General features: G+C 42.9%; 1 protein-coding gene across 1 annotated transcript; it reads right to left on the bottom strand.

Moving 5' to 3' along the window:
* Positions 1–3,609: 3,609 nt before the first annotated feature.
* On the bottom strand, positions 3,610–5,640 carry LOC106590664 (musculin). The gene is made up of 2 exons (XM_045710937.1): positions 4,739–5,640; positions 3,610–3,890 (listed from the first exon to the last, which is right to left on the bottom strand). Exons 1-2 carry the CDS (start codon positions 5,195–5,197, stop codon positions 3,813–3,815), a joined length of 537 nt encoding a protein of 178 aa, XP_045566893.1. The 5' UTR covers positions 5,198–5,640; the 3' UTR covers positions 3,610–3,812.
* Positions 5,641–15,143: the final 9,503 nt, after the last annotated feature.

Raw genomic sequence — 15,143 nt, forward strand, 5'->3', positions numbered from 1 at the left:
GGGTATTGGGTATGGGTATGGGATATTTGTTATTGGGTATTGGGTATGGGTATGGGATATTTGTTATTGGTTATTGGGAATGGGATATTTGTTATTGGGTATTGGGAATGGGATATTTGTTATTGGTTATTGGGAATGGGAATGGGATATTTGTTATTGGTTATTGGGAATGGGATATTTGTTATTGGGTATTGGGTATGGGATATTTGTTATTGGTTATTGGGAATGGGTATGGGATATTTGTTATTGGGTATTGGGAATGGGATATTTGTTATTGGGTATTGGGAATGGGATATTTGTTATTGGGTATTGGGAATGGGATATTTGTTATTGGTTATTGGGAATGGGATATTTGTTATTGGGTATTGGGTATTGGGAATGGGATATTTGTTATTGGTTATTGGGAATGGGATATTTGTTATTGGTTATTGGGAATGGGATATTTGTTATTGGGTATTGGGAATGGGATATTTGTTATTGGGTATTGGGTATGGGATATTTGTTATTGGGTATTGGGAATGGGATATTTGTTATTGGTTATTGGGTATGGGAATGGGATATTTGTTATTGGGTATTGGTTATTGGGAATGGGATATTTGTTATTGGTTATTGGGAATGGGATATTTGTTATTGGGTATTGGGAATGGGATATTTGTTATTGGGTATTGGGTATGGGATATTTGTTATTGGGTATTGGGAATGGGAATGGGATATTTGTTATTGGTTATTGGGAATGGGAATGGGATATTTGTTATTGGTTATTGGTTATTGGGAATGGGATATTTGTTATTGGTTATTGGGAATGGGATATTTGTTATTGGGTATTGGGAATGGGATATTTGTTATTGGTTATTGGGAATGGGATATTTGTTATTGGTTATCGGGAATGGGATATTTGTTATTGGTTATTGGGAATGGGATATTTGTTATTGGTTATTGGGAATGGGATATTTGTTATTGGGTATTGGGTATGGGAATGGGATATTTGTTATTGGTTATTGGGAATGGGATATTTGTTATTGGTTATTGGTTATTGGGAATGGGATATTTGTTATTGGGTATTGGGTATGGGATATTTGTTATTGGTTATTGGGAATGGGATATTTGTTATTGGGTATTGGGTATTGGGAATGGGATATTTGTTATTGGTTATTGGGAATGGGATATTTGTTATTGGTTATTGGGAATGGGATATTTGTTATTGGTTATTGGGAATGGGATATTTGTTATTGGTTATTGGGAATGGGATATTTGTTATTGGGTATTGGGAATGGGATATTTGTTATTGGTTATTGGGAATGGGATATTTGTTATTGGTTATTGGGAATGGGAATGGGATATTTGTTATTGGGTATTGGATATTGGGTTATTGGGGTATTGGATATGGGGTATTGGGCATTGGGTATTGGGTATTAGTTATTGGGTATTGGATATTGGGGTTTTGGATATTGAGGAATTGGATATTGCATATTGGGGTATTGGACATTGGGGTATTGGGTTATTGGGTATTGGAAATTGGGGTATTGGGTTATTGGGGTATTGGGTATTGGATATTGGGGTATTGGGGTATTGGATATTGTGTATTGGATATTGGATATTGGGTATTGGGGTATTGGATATTGGGGTATTGGAGTATTGGGTATTGGGGTATTGGACATTGGGGTATTGGGGTATTGGGTATTGGATATTGGATATTGGATATTGGGGTAATGGGGTATTGGGTATTGGGTATTGGGGTATTGGGTATTGGGTATTGGATATTGGATATTGGGGTAATGGGGTATTGGGGTATTGGGTATGGGGTATTGGGGTATTGGAGTATTGGGGTATTGGGGTATTGGGTATCGGGGTATTGGATATTGGGGTAATGGGGTATTGGGTATTGGATATTGGGTATTGGTTATTGGGTATTGGATATTGGGGTATTGGGTATTGGATATTGGGGTAGTGGGGAAATGGGGTAGTGGGTATTGGTATTGGGGTATTGGGGTATTGGGTATTGGATATTGGGTATTGGTTATTGGGGTATTGGGTATTGGATATTGGGGTATTGGGGAAATGGGGTAGTGGGTATTGGGTATTGGTATTGGGGTATTGGGTATTGGGGTATTGGGTATTGGGGTATTGGGGTATTGGGGTATTGGATATTGGGTATTGGGGTATTGGATATTGGGGTAATGTGGTATTGGGGTATTGGGTATTGGGGTATTGGGTATTGGGGTATTGGGTATTGGGTATTGGGGTATTGGGTATTGGGGTATTGGGTATTGGGTATTGGGTATCAGGTATTGGGTATTGGATATTGGGTATCGGGTAATTGGGTATTGGGGTATTGGGTATTGGGGTATTGGGTATTGGGGTATTGGGTATTGGGGTATTGGGTATTGGGTATTGGGTATCAGGTATTGGGTATTGGATATTGGGTATCGGGTAATTGGGTATTGGGGTATTGGGTATTGGGGTATTGGGTATTGGGGTATTGGGTATTGGGTATTGGGGTATTGGGTATTGGGGTATTGGGTATCGGGTATTGGGTATTGGGGTATTGGGGTATTGGGTATTGGGTATTGGGGTATTGGGTATTGGGGTATTGGGTATTGGGGTATTGGGTATTGGGTATTGGGGTATCGGGTATTGGGGTATTGGGTATCGGGTATTGGGTATTGGGGTATTGGGTATTGGGGTATTGGGGTATTGGGTATTGGGTATTGGGGTATTGGGTATTGGGGTATTGGGTATTGGGGTATTGGGTATTGGGTATTGGGGTATTGGGTATTGGGGTATTGGGTATTGGGGTATTGGGTATTGGGGTATTGGATATTGCTATGTCTTTTGGGTGTCTGGCATTGGACATCAACAATCTGTAATTGTATGACATAGGCCTGTTCCTGATTATCTTTTCTCCAAACGAATGGAAATGAAACACAAAACTGCATCCAGTGAAAATCATTACGTTGCTATTTACAGCATGGCTTGAAATAACAAAACACAGGGTACTGTGCTTAGACCACTAACAGAACAAGACTCTGCATAACAATGAAACAACCATAGAAAAATGGCTGTTTTCTCCCCCTAACAGAGCTTCCTCATTAAGGAAATGTTCTCCTTGTCTTGCTTTAAGAGTGTCCCCTCCATCGCTTTGAAGAAACTGGCCATTCTAGATGCTTATCGGCAGATTTATTATTAAATGATAAACATGCTCCCAAAGACTCTCCTCAGTGCATTACAATTAAAGTTGGAATAGAGTTCAAAGTGAATACTCTGTGAGAGAGAGATAGAGAGAAGAGACAGAGAGAGACAGAGAGAGAGTTAGAGAGAGAGAGAGAGAGATAGAGAGAGAGCCAGAGAGAGAGAGAGAGAGAGCCAAGAGAGAGAGAGAGAGAGAGAGAGCCAGAGAGAGAGAGAGAGAGAGACAGAGCGAGACAGAGAGAGAGACAGAGAGAGAGAGAGAGAGAGAGAGAGAGAGAGAGAGAGAGAGAGAGAGAGAGAGAGCAGAGAGAGAGAGAGAGAGAGAGCAGAGCGAGACGAGAGAGAGAGCCAGAGAGAGAGAGAGAGAGAGAGAGAGCCAGAGAGAGAGAGAGAGAGAGCCAGAGAGAGAGAGAGAGAGAGAGAGAGAGAGAGAGAGAGAGAGAGAGAGAGAGAGAGAGAGAGAGAGAGAGACAAAGGACAAAAAAATACTTGAAATGAGTTCCAAATGGTATCCACCCTATTCCCAGTATAGTGCAGTACTTTAGTGCACTATGTAAAGAATAGTGTGCCAGCAGCCAGGGTAGAACAGGACTGTCCCAGCAGAGAGAGAGATCTCTCCTGTCCTATGATATAACTCCACACAGTCCGGCAGCAGAGATGTCTTTGTTGTCCTCTGATCTACCTACCACGAATGGCCAAGTCTGTAGACAGAGACAGAGACAGACGAGAGAGAGAGAGAGAGAGAGAGAGAGAGAGAGAGAGAGAGAGATTGAATAAATAGACAGGATATATTAATAAATATTGCAACAACAAAAAAGGTAGCAGGAATAGGAATCATATTTGATTTACTATCATGGTGTTATTATAGTATCTTAGCCTACGTAATTCAGTCACAAAGTAGACTCATCAATGGTCTGACTCTCACCACCCCTTTCCGCAAAAAAACTATGGATGAAATTTGTTTGTTGCATTTTCCTAACACATTTTACACAGCACATTTTCCTAACACATTTTACACAGCACATTTTCCTAACACATTTTACACAGCACATTTTCCTAACACATTTTACACAGCACATTTTACACAGCACATTTTCCTACACATTTTACACAGCACGTTTTCCTACACATTTTACACAGCACGTTTTCCTACACATTTTACACAGCACATTTTCCTACACATTTTACACTGCGCATTTTCCTACACATTTTACACTGCGCATTTCCCTACACATTTTAACAGCACGTTTTCCTACACATTTTACACAGCACATTTTCCTACACATTTTACACTGCGCATTTTCCTACACATTTTACACTGCGCATTTTCCGACACATTTTACACAGCACATTTTATCTACATGCAATAGTAATGAGTTGCTCTGGGTAAGAGAGTCTGATAAATGACCAACGTTTAAATGTAAAAATATATATATATATATATATATATATATATATATTATAGACATTTGTGTCTTTCATACCCAAGTTGACAATGTGAAGTCTGTGAACAGACAGAGACATTGTCTAATATATAAGGCTTCCCTACCAGGTTGACAGGGTGTACAAAGCTGCTCTCGAAGCGGTTGTCTTGTAGTAGCTGTCGTAGGTGTGATATATAACTCGACGCTAGTCTCAGCGTGTCCAGTTTGGACAGTTTGGTATCGACCGGTACCCACGGCAGGCAGGTTTTCAGTCTGGAAAACGCTTTGCTCAGCACCCTCATCCTCGCCCTCTCTCTGGCGTTTGCGGCGTTCCTTTGCGTCTGCCGACCATCTTTAGGATGACCCCCTTTGAAAAGTTGTTTTCCTCCGGCAGCGGTGCTGTGCGATCGCTTGGTTTTGACTTGGTAACCGTCGTCAGTACCGAACTCGTCGTCTGAGTACTCAGTGGAAGTGTAATGTCTCTGTGCAATGTTTCGTTTGGTTTTGATGCTTTCTAACGGTGCGTCAGTCCGTTTATGACATGTCTCAATGTCCTCTCCATCGCTTACTGAGCCGGTGGACATGTCTGCCTGTTTCACCTGTGTCCTGTAGCAGGACAGAGGAGTCACTGGAGAGTTACAGGTGGGATATCCCTTATTAAACCACCTCTACTTTGATACTATGTCTGTCCATAGGTGGTTTTGAAATAGACGTTTCCAGTTCTTCTGATCCAGGAATGTGAAGGCTGCTTCTTCAACCAAAATGAAATGGGGAAAAAAAAGGATTTAAAAATGTCCTTAGTTGATCTGTCTCATCCTCAGATGTCAAAATGACATTCCTAGTTCAGGAATGCTGCCATTGTTATCGTGTAGTTTGTCTTAGCCTACCAGTAGATCGAAAGTTTAGTTCAGAATGAAGTGTGTATTCTCTTAACCTCTATTGTATAGCGAGTCAAGTCTTTGTAAAACTGAAACCTGCCACACCTCTCATCCGGCTAATTTAAGTGTCCTGGAATTGGCAGGGTGACAGTGTTTTCAGCAACATTTCCCCACCCCTCTCTCTCTCTCTCTCTCCATCTCTCTCTCTCTCTCCATCTCTCTCTCTCTCTCTCTCTCTCTGTCTCTGTCTGTGTATCTCTCTCTCTCTCTCTCTCTCTCTCTCTCTGCTTCTCTCTCTCTCTCTCTCTCTCTGTCTCTGTCTCTCTCTCTCTCTCTCTCTCTCTCTCTCTCTCTCTGTGTCTCTCTCTCTCTCTGTCTCTCTCTCTCTCTCTGTCTCTCTCTCTCTCTCTCTCTCTCTCTCTCTCTCTCTCTCTCTCTCTCTCTCTCTCTCTCTCTCTGTGTCTCTCTCTCTCTCTTTCTGTGTCTCTCTCTCTCTCTGTCTCTCTCTCTCTCTTTCTGTGTCTCTCTCTCTCTCTCTCTTTCTCTGTGTCTCTCTCTTTCTGTCTCTCTCTCTCTCTCTGTGTCTCTCTCTGTCTCTCTCTCTCTCTCTCTCTTTCTCTCTCTCTGTGTCTCTCTCTCTGTGTCTCTCTCTCTGTGTCTCTCTCTCTCTCTCTGTGTCTCTCTCTCTCTCTGTCTCTCTCTCTCTCTCTCTCTCTCTAAACCACAGTGACCTTTCCTCTAGCATACTGCACTTTGGTATTGGGGATGACTGGTTACTCCTTTGTTACTGATTAGGCATCTATAAACAATGTATGACTGGGACATTATCTGGAAATAGGATTATGGTAGAATTACCCAGATGTTCTGAAATTGTTTCCCAAACAATAAATATTTTCTGGATCTGTAATTCCGTCCATTTCTCAGACAATCTAAGGACACACTGTGACCTACTGCACTGTAGTGTAACAATAACTAACCCAACTACCTACCTCATCCCCATATTGTTTTATTTACTTTTCTGCTCTTTTGTACACCAGTATTTCTACTTCCTCATCTTCATCTGCACATCAATCACTTCAGTGTTAATTTGCTAAGTTGTAATTACTCCGCTACTATGGACTATTTATTGCCTTACCTCCTGACGCCATTTGCACACACTGTATATAGATTTTTCTATTGTGTTATTGACTGTACTTTTGTTCATCCCTTGTGTAACTGTGTTGTTGTTTTTGTCACACTGCTTTGCTTTATTCTTGGCCAGGTCGCAGTTGTAAATGAGAACTTGTTCTCAACTGGCCTACCTGGTTAAATAAAGGTGAAATTAAAAATTAAAATTAAAAATTAAAAAAAGGTAATGTTAGAGGTTTATTTATCTACTGGGGCAAAGTGAAAACCTACAGTACCAATTCTGGGTGACAAATGGCTTCCTATTCCCTATGTACTGCACTACTTTAGACCAGAGCCCTATGGCACCCTATTCCCTATATAGTGCACTACTTTAGACCAGAGCCCTATGGCACCCTATTCCCTATATAGTACACTACTTTAGACCAGAGCCCTATGGCACCCTATTCCTTATATAGTGCACTACTTTAGACCAGAGCCCTATGGCACCCTATTCCCTATATAGTGCTCTTTACTGATGTACATCAGCCATTACAGTGTACTGTGAACAAACACTTCATTTTACAGCAGCTTACTTCATACACTTCCAGCTTGTCTTGTTGTCAGAAAACATTTCAGAACATTTCTCAGTTTCCTCATCCTAGTTCCTCTCAGAACATGTGTCAGTTTCCTCATCCTAGTTCCTCTCAGAACATGTCTTCGTTTCCTCATCCTAGTTCCTCTCAGAACATCCTCAGTTTCCTCATCCTAGTTCCTCTCAGAACATGTGTCAGTTTCCTCATCCTAGTTCCTCTCAGAACATGTCTCAGTTTCCTCATCCTAGTTCCTCTCAGAACATCCTCAGTTTCCTCATCCTAGTTCCTCTCAGAACATGTCTCAGTTTCCTCATCCTAGTTCCTCTCAGAACATCCTCAGTTTCCTCATCCTAGTTCCTCTCAGAACATGTGTCAGTTTCCTCATCCTAGTTCCTCTCAGAACATGTCTCAGTTTCCTCATCCTAGTTCCTCTCAGAACATGTGTCAGTTTCCTCATCCTAGTTCCTCTCAGAACATCCTCAGTTTCCTCATCCTAGTTCCTCTCAGAACATGTGTCAGTTTCCTCATCCTAGTTCCTCTACAGAACATGTCTCAGTTTCCTCATCCTAGTTCCTCTCAGAACATGTCTCAGTTTCCTCATCCTAGTTCCTCTCAGAACATGTGTCAGTTTCCTCATCCTAGTTCCTCTCAGAACATTCCTCAGTTTCCTCATCCTAGTTCCTCTCAGAACATGTTTCAGTTTCCTCATCCTAGTTCCTCTCAGAACATGTGTCAGTTTCCTCATCCTAGTTCCTCTCAGAACATGACTCAGTTTCCTCATCCTAGTTCCTCTCAGAACATGTGTCAGTTTCCTCATCCTAGTTCCTCTACAGAACATGTCTCAGTTTCCTCATCCTAGTTCCTCTCAGAACATGTCTGTTTCCTCATCCTAGTTCCTCTCAGAACATTTCTGTTTCCTCATCCTAGTTCCTCTCAGAACATGACTCAGTTTCCTCATCCTAGTTCCTCTCAGAACATGACTCAGTTTCCTCATCCTAGTTCCTCTCAGAACAATCCTCAGGCTAGCTACAGTAGATGGCAGTATACAGCACAATCAAATCGATTGTGTGGTGGTATGGGAGAGAAGTACACTACACTAGCCATTATCCAACCTCTCCTCTGTGACCCCCAGCCATTCTCCAACCTCTCCTCTGTGACCCCCAGCCGTTCTCCAACCTCTCCTCTGTGACCCCCAGCCGTTCTCCAACCTCTCCTCTGTGACCCCCAGCCGTTCTCCAACCTCTCCTCTGTGACCCCCAGCCGTTCTCCAACCTCTCCTCTGTGACCCCCAGCCATTCTCCAACCTCTCCTCTGTGACCCCCAGCCATTCTCCAACCTCTCCTCTGTGACCCCCAGCCATTCTCCAACCTCTCCTCAGGGATCCCCAGCCATTCTCCAACCTCTCCTCAGGGATCCCCAGCTCTCACATGTATTTTAACTATTGCACAGCTAGCACACCTGATTTAACTAGTCCACTAATTATCAAGCCCTTGACTAGGTGAATCAGGTGGGTGAGCTATTTCAGGGCTTCAACAACATTGTGAAATGTCTGGTGGTCCCGAGGAGAGGTCTGAGAACCACTGGAGTAGTGTGCATCTCTCCCATCCAATGATCACACCCCCACACATCTTGTTCCCCTTTGGTAACAGAAATGTCTGAAGACCTTATCAAAAGAGGCTAATCCTGTGTGCGTTTCACAGAGAGATTGGGTTACCGCAGATGTAGCGTCCTTTCACACGCGGCCCACGTGCTTCGGCCACAGCTGTCAGCTTTTCCCATGACATCTGGAGCACTGGCATGACTAGGGCGTGGCAATGGGGTAGGGGTTAGGGGGGAACCCTGTGCTTTATCAGGGGATTCCCCAATGCAGCATTCTTTTTTATATTTTGTATTTAACCTTTATTTAACTAGGCATGCAGCTGTTGTATTGGTGTCTTAGGCATTTCTTAGGTATTGGTGTTTTAAGCATGATTTAGTCCACATTTTGTTTCTCAACCCCACTCTCAAGTCAAGCCAGAAGTTACACCTTAACCACAGATCTAGGATCAATTCTGCTAGAAATTGAAATTGTTAGACACATAGCCTAAACATCTTGAGTCTATGTTTAGCAGAAATCTTCTGTGAATAAAGTTTTATTTAACTAGGCAAGTCAGTTAAGAACAAATTGTTATTTACAATGACAGCCTAGGAACAGTGGGTTAACTGCCTTGTTCAGGGGCAGAACAACAGATTTTTACCTTGTCAACTCAGGGATTCGATCTAGCAACCTTGCGGTTACTGGTCCAACGCTCTAACCACTAGGCTACCTGCCGCCTCTACGCTCTAACCACTAGGCTACCTACCGCCTCTACGCTCTAACCACTAGGCTACCTACCGCCTCTACGCTCTAACCACTAGGCTACCTGCCGCCTCTACGCTCTAACCACTAGGCTACCTGCCGCCCCAGTGATGCAGAAGGGCAAAAACAAGCATCCAACAATGCTCTTTGGCTGCTGTTCGAGTTGTCTTGGATAACTTGTAGATGAGCGAAGGTTTTTAGGAGCCAGAAGGCTCTGGGAAATACATTGGCTATTAAAGACACATCGTAAGAAGGTTCTGACGAGCACTATGAAGGCCGCTGGGTAACAAGACCCTGAACTTGATTTCACCCGTCCATTCCGCTCATATCAGAATGATTAGTGTGAAGTGGAGATAACCTTCTCCCCACAGCAACACAGTCAGAATCATCCTCCTTGTTCTGAGGAAATATTCCCAGTACATCAGATATCTATCTATGAGTAGTCATGTAATTCCCCCCCATAATTGGGTTGAAATTGTGATTTTATTACAATAGCAACGCTGTGCCAATGATAATCTACAAGGCACAGCTGAGATCCATTCTCCATTGTGGTGTCAGACGGGGCCATGCCAAATTCACTAGAAAGATAAAGGGATGGATGGATGGAGGGGAAAGGATGAATGGAGAGATGGAGGGATGGAGGAGAGCTACTGTACACCGCTGCTCTCCACAGTATCTAGACAGTTGATTGGAGGAGAGCTACGGTACACCGCTGCTCTCCACAGTATCCAGACAGCTGATTGGAGGAGAGCTCCTGTACACCGCTGCTCTCCACAGTATCCAGACAGCTGATTGGAGGAGAGCTACTGTACACCGCTGCTCTCCACAGTATCCAGACAGCTGATTGGAGGTTGTCTAATTCACACCAGGACTACCTCCCAAATGGCAGCCTATTTTCTATTTAGTCCACTGCTTTTGACCAGAGCCCTATTGGCCCCCTGGTAAAAAGAAGCACGCTACATATGGAATAGGATGTTACTTGGGACGCATCCCCAGCACTCCACTGAAGCACCTGCCTTTCGCCCAGCATGCTTCCCAGGGTTCCATTATTCCCTTCAAGAAAATGTTCGTTGCTATTTCTGAAGCTTGACATTGCACTTGTATGGTTAAAATACATTTATGAATTCATAGACACACCATCAATTAGGTATATGTGACTTGTGGCTTTTAGGTTGTTTCTGTTGTTCCATTATCCCTTCTGAGATATAGTGTTAGAGGAAGTTAGAAACTTCACAGACCCATAGGTGTTACTGATCTGGGTTTAAACACCCTTTGAAGGCTAAATGGTAGTAACACTAGCGAAACTGCAACAGCCCCATACAGTGTTGGTGTATAGGGATTGTTTGCTGCACATAAGGCTTACATACAGTCACTGTTTCCCTTTCTCTCTTAGGGCACTCTCTCTTTTGTTCATTCATCAGTGAGAGGGCAATACGTTTCCTGCACTCTGTCTGTCAGCTCCGTATTTCTCAAATTTCCCTCTCTCTCTCTCTCATTGGTCAGGAATGCTTCCTGATCCAAGGACACATTCCCATGCTTCCGTTAATCCCACTCCTTCTCCAACCGTTTTCCACATGAAAACTTCAGCAGGACCGTCGGGAGTACCTTGAACTTATTTATAAAACAAATCAATTCAAACTTGATTTGTCACATGCGCCGAATACAACAAGTGTAGACATTACTGTGAAATGCTTACTTTCAAGCACTTAACCAACAGTGCAGTTCAAGAAGAGTTAAGAAAATATTTACCAAATAAACTAAAGCAAAAAATAACACAATAACATAACAATAACGAGGCTATATAGAGGGGGTACCGGTACCGAGTCAGTGTGCGGGGGTGCAGGTTAGTTGAGGTAATTTGTATATGTAGGTAGGGGTGAAGTGACGTCGCCAAGATAATTAACAGCGAGTAGCAGCAGTGTACAAAAAAGAGGGGGGGTCAATGTAAATAGTCCGGTGGCCATTTGATTAACAGTTCAGGAGTCTTATGGCTTGGGGGTAGAAGCTGTTAAGAAGCCTCTTGGTCCTTGACTTGGTGCTCCGCTACCGCTTGCCGTGTGGTAGCAGAGAAAACAGTCTAGGACTTGGGTGACTGGAGTCTCTGACAATTTTATGGGCTTTCCTCTGACACCGCCTGGTATATAGGTCCTGGATGGCAGGAAGCTTGGCCCCAGTGTTGTACTGGGACGTAGGCACTACCCTCTGTAGCGCCTTAAGGTCAGATGCCGAGCAGTTGCCATACCAGGCAGTGACGCAACCGGTCAGGATGCTCTCGATGGTGCAGCTATAGACATTTTTGAGGATCTGGGAACCCATGCCAAATCTTTTCATTCTCCTGAGGGGGAAAATGTTTTGTCTTGCCTTCTTCATGACTGTCTTGGTGTGTTTGGACCATTATAGTTCGTTGGTGATTTGGTCTTACTCACACTGAGGGAGAGATTGTTGTCCTGGTACCACACTGCCAGTTCTCTGACCTCCCTATAGGCTGTCTCATCATTGTCAGTGATCAGGCCTACCACTGTTGTGTCGTCAGCAAACTTAATGATGGTGTTGGAGTCGTGTTTGGCCACGCAGTCGTGGCTGAACAAGGAATACAGGTGGGGACTAAGTACACACCCCTGAGGGGCCCCAGTGTTGAGGATCAGCGTGGCAGGCGTGTTGTTGCCTACTTTTACCACCTGGGGTCGGCCCGTCAGGAAGTCCAGGATCCAGTTGCAGAGGGAAGTGTTTAGTCCCAGGGTCCTTAGATTAGTGATGAGCATTGTGGGCACTATGATGTTGAACGCTGAGCTGTAGTCAATGAATAGCATTCTCACATAGGTGTTCCTTTTGTCCAGGTGGGAAACGGCAGTGTGGAGTGCGATTGAGATTGCGTCATTTGTGGATCTGTTGGGGCGGTATGCGAATTGGAGTGGGTCTAGGGTATCCAGGAGGATGCTGTTGATGTGAGCCATGACCAGTCTTTCAAAGCACATCATGGCTAACGACGTGAGTGCTATGGGGCGATATTCACTTAAGCAGGATACCTTCGCTTCCTTAGGCACAGGGCTATGGTGGTCTGCTTGAAACATGTAGGTATTACAGACTCGGTCAGGGAGAAGTTGAAAGTGTCAGTGAAGTCACTTGCCAGTTGGTCCGCGCATGCTTTGAGTACACGTCCTGGTAATCCGTCTGGCCCTGTGGCTTTGTGAATGTTGACCTGTTTAACTTCTATGGGCTAGGTGGGACGCTTGCGTCCCACCTACTCAACAGCCAGTGTAATCCTGTGGCGCGATATTCAAATACCTTAGAAATGCTATTACTTCAATTTCTCAAACATATGACTATTTTACACCATTTTAAAGACAAGACTCTCGTTAATCTAACCACACTGTCCAATTTCAAAAAGGCTTTACAACGAAAGCAAAACATTAGATTATGTCAGCAGAGTACCCAGCCAGAAATAATCAGACACCCATTTTTCAAGCTAGCATATAATGTCACATAAACCCAAACCACAGCTAAATGCAGCACTAACCTTTGATGATCTTCATCAGATGACAACCCTAGGACATTATGTTATACAATACATGCATGTTTTGTTCAATCAAGTTCATATTTATATCAAAAAACAGCTTTTTACATTAGCATGTGACTAGCATGTGACTAGCATTCCCACCGAACACTGCCGGTGAATTTACTAAATTACTCACGATAAACGTTCACAAAAACATAACAATTATTTTAAGAATTATAGATACAGAACTCCTCTATGCACTCGATATGTCCGATTTTAAAATAGCTTTTCGGTGAAAGCACATTTTGCAATATTCTCAGTAGATAGCCCGGCATCACAGGGCTAGCTATTTAGACACCCAGCAAGTTTAGCACTCACCAAAGTCAGATTTACTATAAGAAAAATGTTATTACCTTTGCTGTTCTTCGTCAGAATGCACTCCCAGGACTTCTACTTCAATAACAAATGTTGGTTTGGTCCCAAATAATCCATTGTTATATCCAAATAGCGGCGTTTTGTTCGTGCGTTCAAGACACTATCCGAAAGGGTAAATAAGGGTGACTAGCATGGCGCATTTCGTGACCAAAAATGTCTAAATATTCCATTACCGTACTTCGAAGCATGTCAACCGCTGTTTAAAATCAATTTTTATGCAATTTTTCTTGTAAAAAAAGCGATAATATTCCGACCGGGAAAGCCTGTATACGTACAAAGAGAGAGAAAATAAATACATCTCGTGCCCTCGTGCACGAGCATGAGTCTCAGAGTACTCTGACCAGCCACTATCCAAACGTGATAATGTGTTTCAGCCAGAGGCTGCCTCGATATCATTCAGCTTTTTCCCGGGTTCTGAGAGCCTATGGGAGCCGTAGGAAGTGTCACGTTACGGCAAAGATCCTCAGTCTTCAATAAAAAGAGCCAAGATGAACAACAACTTGTCAGAGAGGGCGCTTCCTGTTTGGAATCTTCTCAGATTTTTGCCTGCCATATGAGTTCTGTTATACTCACAGACTCCATTCAAACAGTTTTAGAAACTTTAGGGTGTTTTCTATCCAAAGCCAATAATTATATGCATATTCTAGTTACTGGGCAGGAGTAGTAACCAGATTAAATCGGGTACGTTTTTTATCCGGCCGTGTCAATACTGCCCCCTAGCCCTAACAGGTTAAAACTTCTTCGGGATCAGTGTCCCATCCACGGGACAGTTGAGCTAACTTAGGCTAATGTGATTAGCATGAGGTTGTAAGTAACAAGAACATTTCCCAGGACATAGACATATCTGATTTTGCCAGAAAGCTTACATTCTTGTTAATCTATCTGCACTGTCCAATTTACAGTAGCTACTACAGGTAAAGAATACCATGCTATTGTTTGAGGAGAGTGCACCATTTTGAACATGAAAAGTTATTAATTTATTAATAAATTAGGCACATTTGGGCAGTCGTGATACAACATTTTGAACAGAAATACAATGGCTCATTGGATCAGTCTAAAACTTTGCTTATACACTGCTGCCATCTAGTAGGCAAAATCTAAATTGCACTTGGGCTGGAATAATACATTATGACCTTGCTCTTGCATTTCAAAGATGATGGTGCGAAAAAATACAAAAGATCGGTTGTTTTTTCTTTGTATTATCTTTTATCAGGTCTATTGTGCTATATTCTCCTTCATTCCTTTCACATTTCCACAAACTTCAAAGTGTTTCCTTTCAAATGGTACCAAGAACATGCATATCCTTGCTTCAGGGCCTGAGCTACAGGCAGTTAGATTTGGGTATGTCATTTTAGGTGAAAATTGAAAAATAGGGGTGGATCCTTAAGAGCTTTTAACAGGAACAACACACAGGTCTTTCCATCATTGTATGATTTTTTGGTATGCAAATGAACTCAAGCTTACAGACAATGTCAAATGTGATATAGCAAAGTACCTGAGTGAGCTGGGTGCGCATTTACACAGGTACATTCCCGAAACGGACGACTCAAACAACTGGATTTGTTATCCCTTTCACGCGCTACCTCAATTCCACTTACCAATATCTGAAAAAGAGAGCCTCATCAAAACTACAACAAGCGGTTCTGTGAAAATTGAATTTAATCAGAAGCCAATGGCAGATTT

Source organism: Salmo salar, chromosome ssa29 (assembly GCF_905237065.1).
Source record: "Salmo salar chromosome ssa29, Ssal_v3.1, whole genome shotgun sequence".
NCBI classification, from domain to species: domain Eukaryota; kingdom Metazoa; phylum Chordata; class Actinopteri; order Salmoniformes; family Salmonidae; genus Salmo; species Salmo salar.

Bases quoted from the DNA above. Each gene is read 5' to 3' on its own strand.
- LOC106590664 (XM_045710937.1), bottom strand. From the start codon at position 5,197: ATGTCCACCGGCTCAGTAAGCGATGGAGAGGACATTGAGACATGTCAT. The intron at 3,891-4,738 runs GTAGGGAAGCCT...CTCTGTCTACAG, and splicing joins TTGTACACCCTGTCAACCTG to ACTTGGCCATTCGTGGTAGG.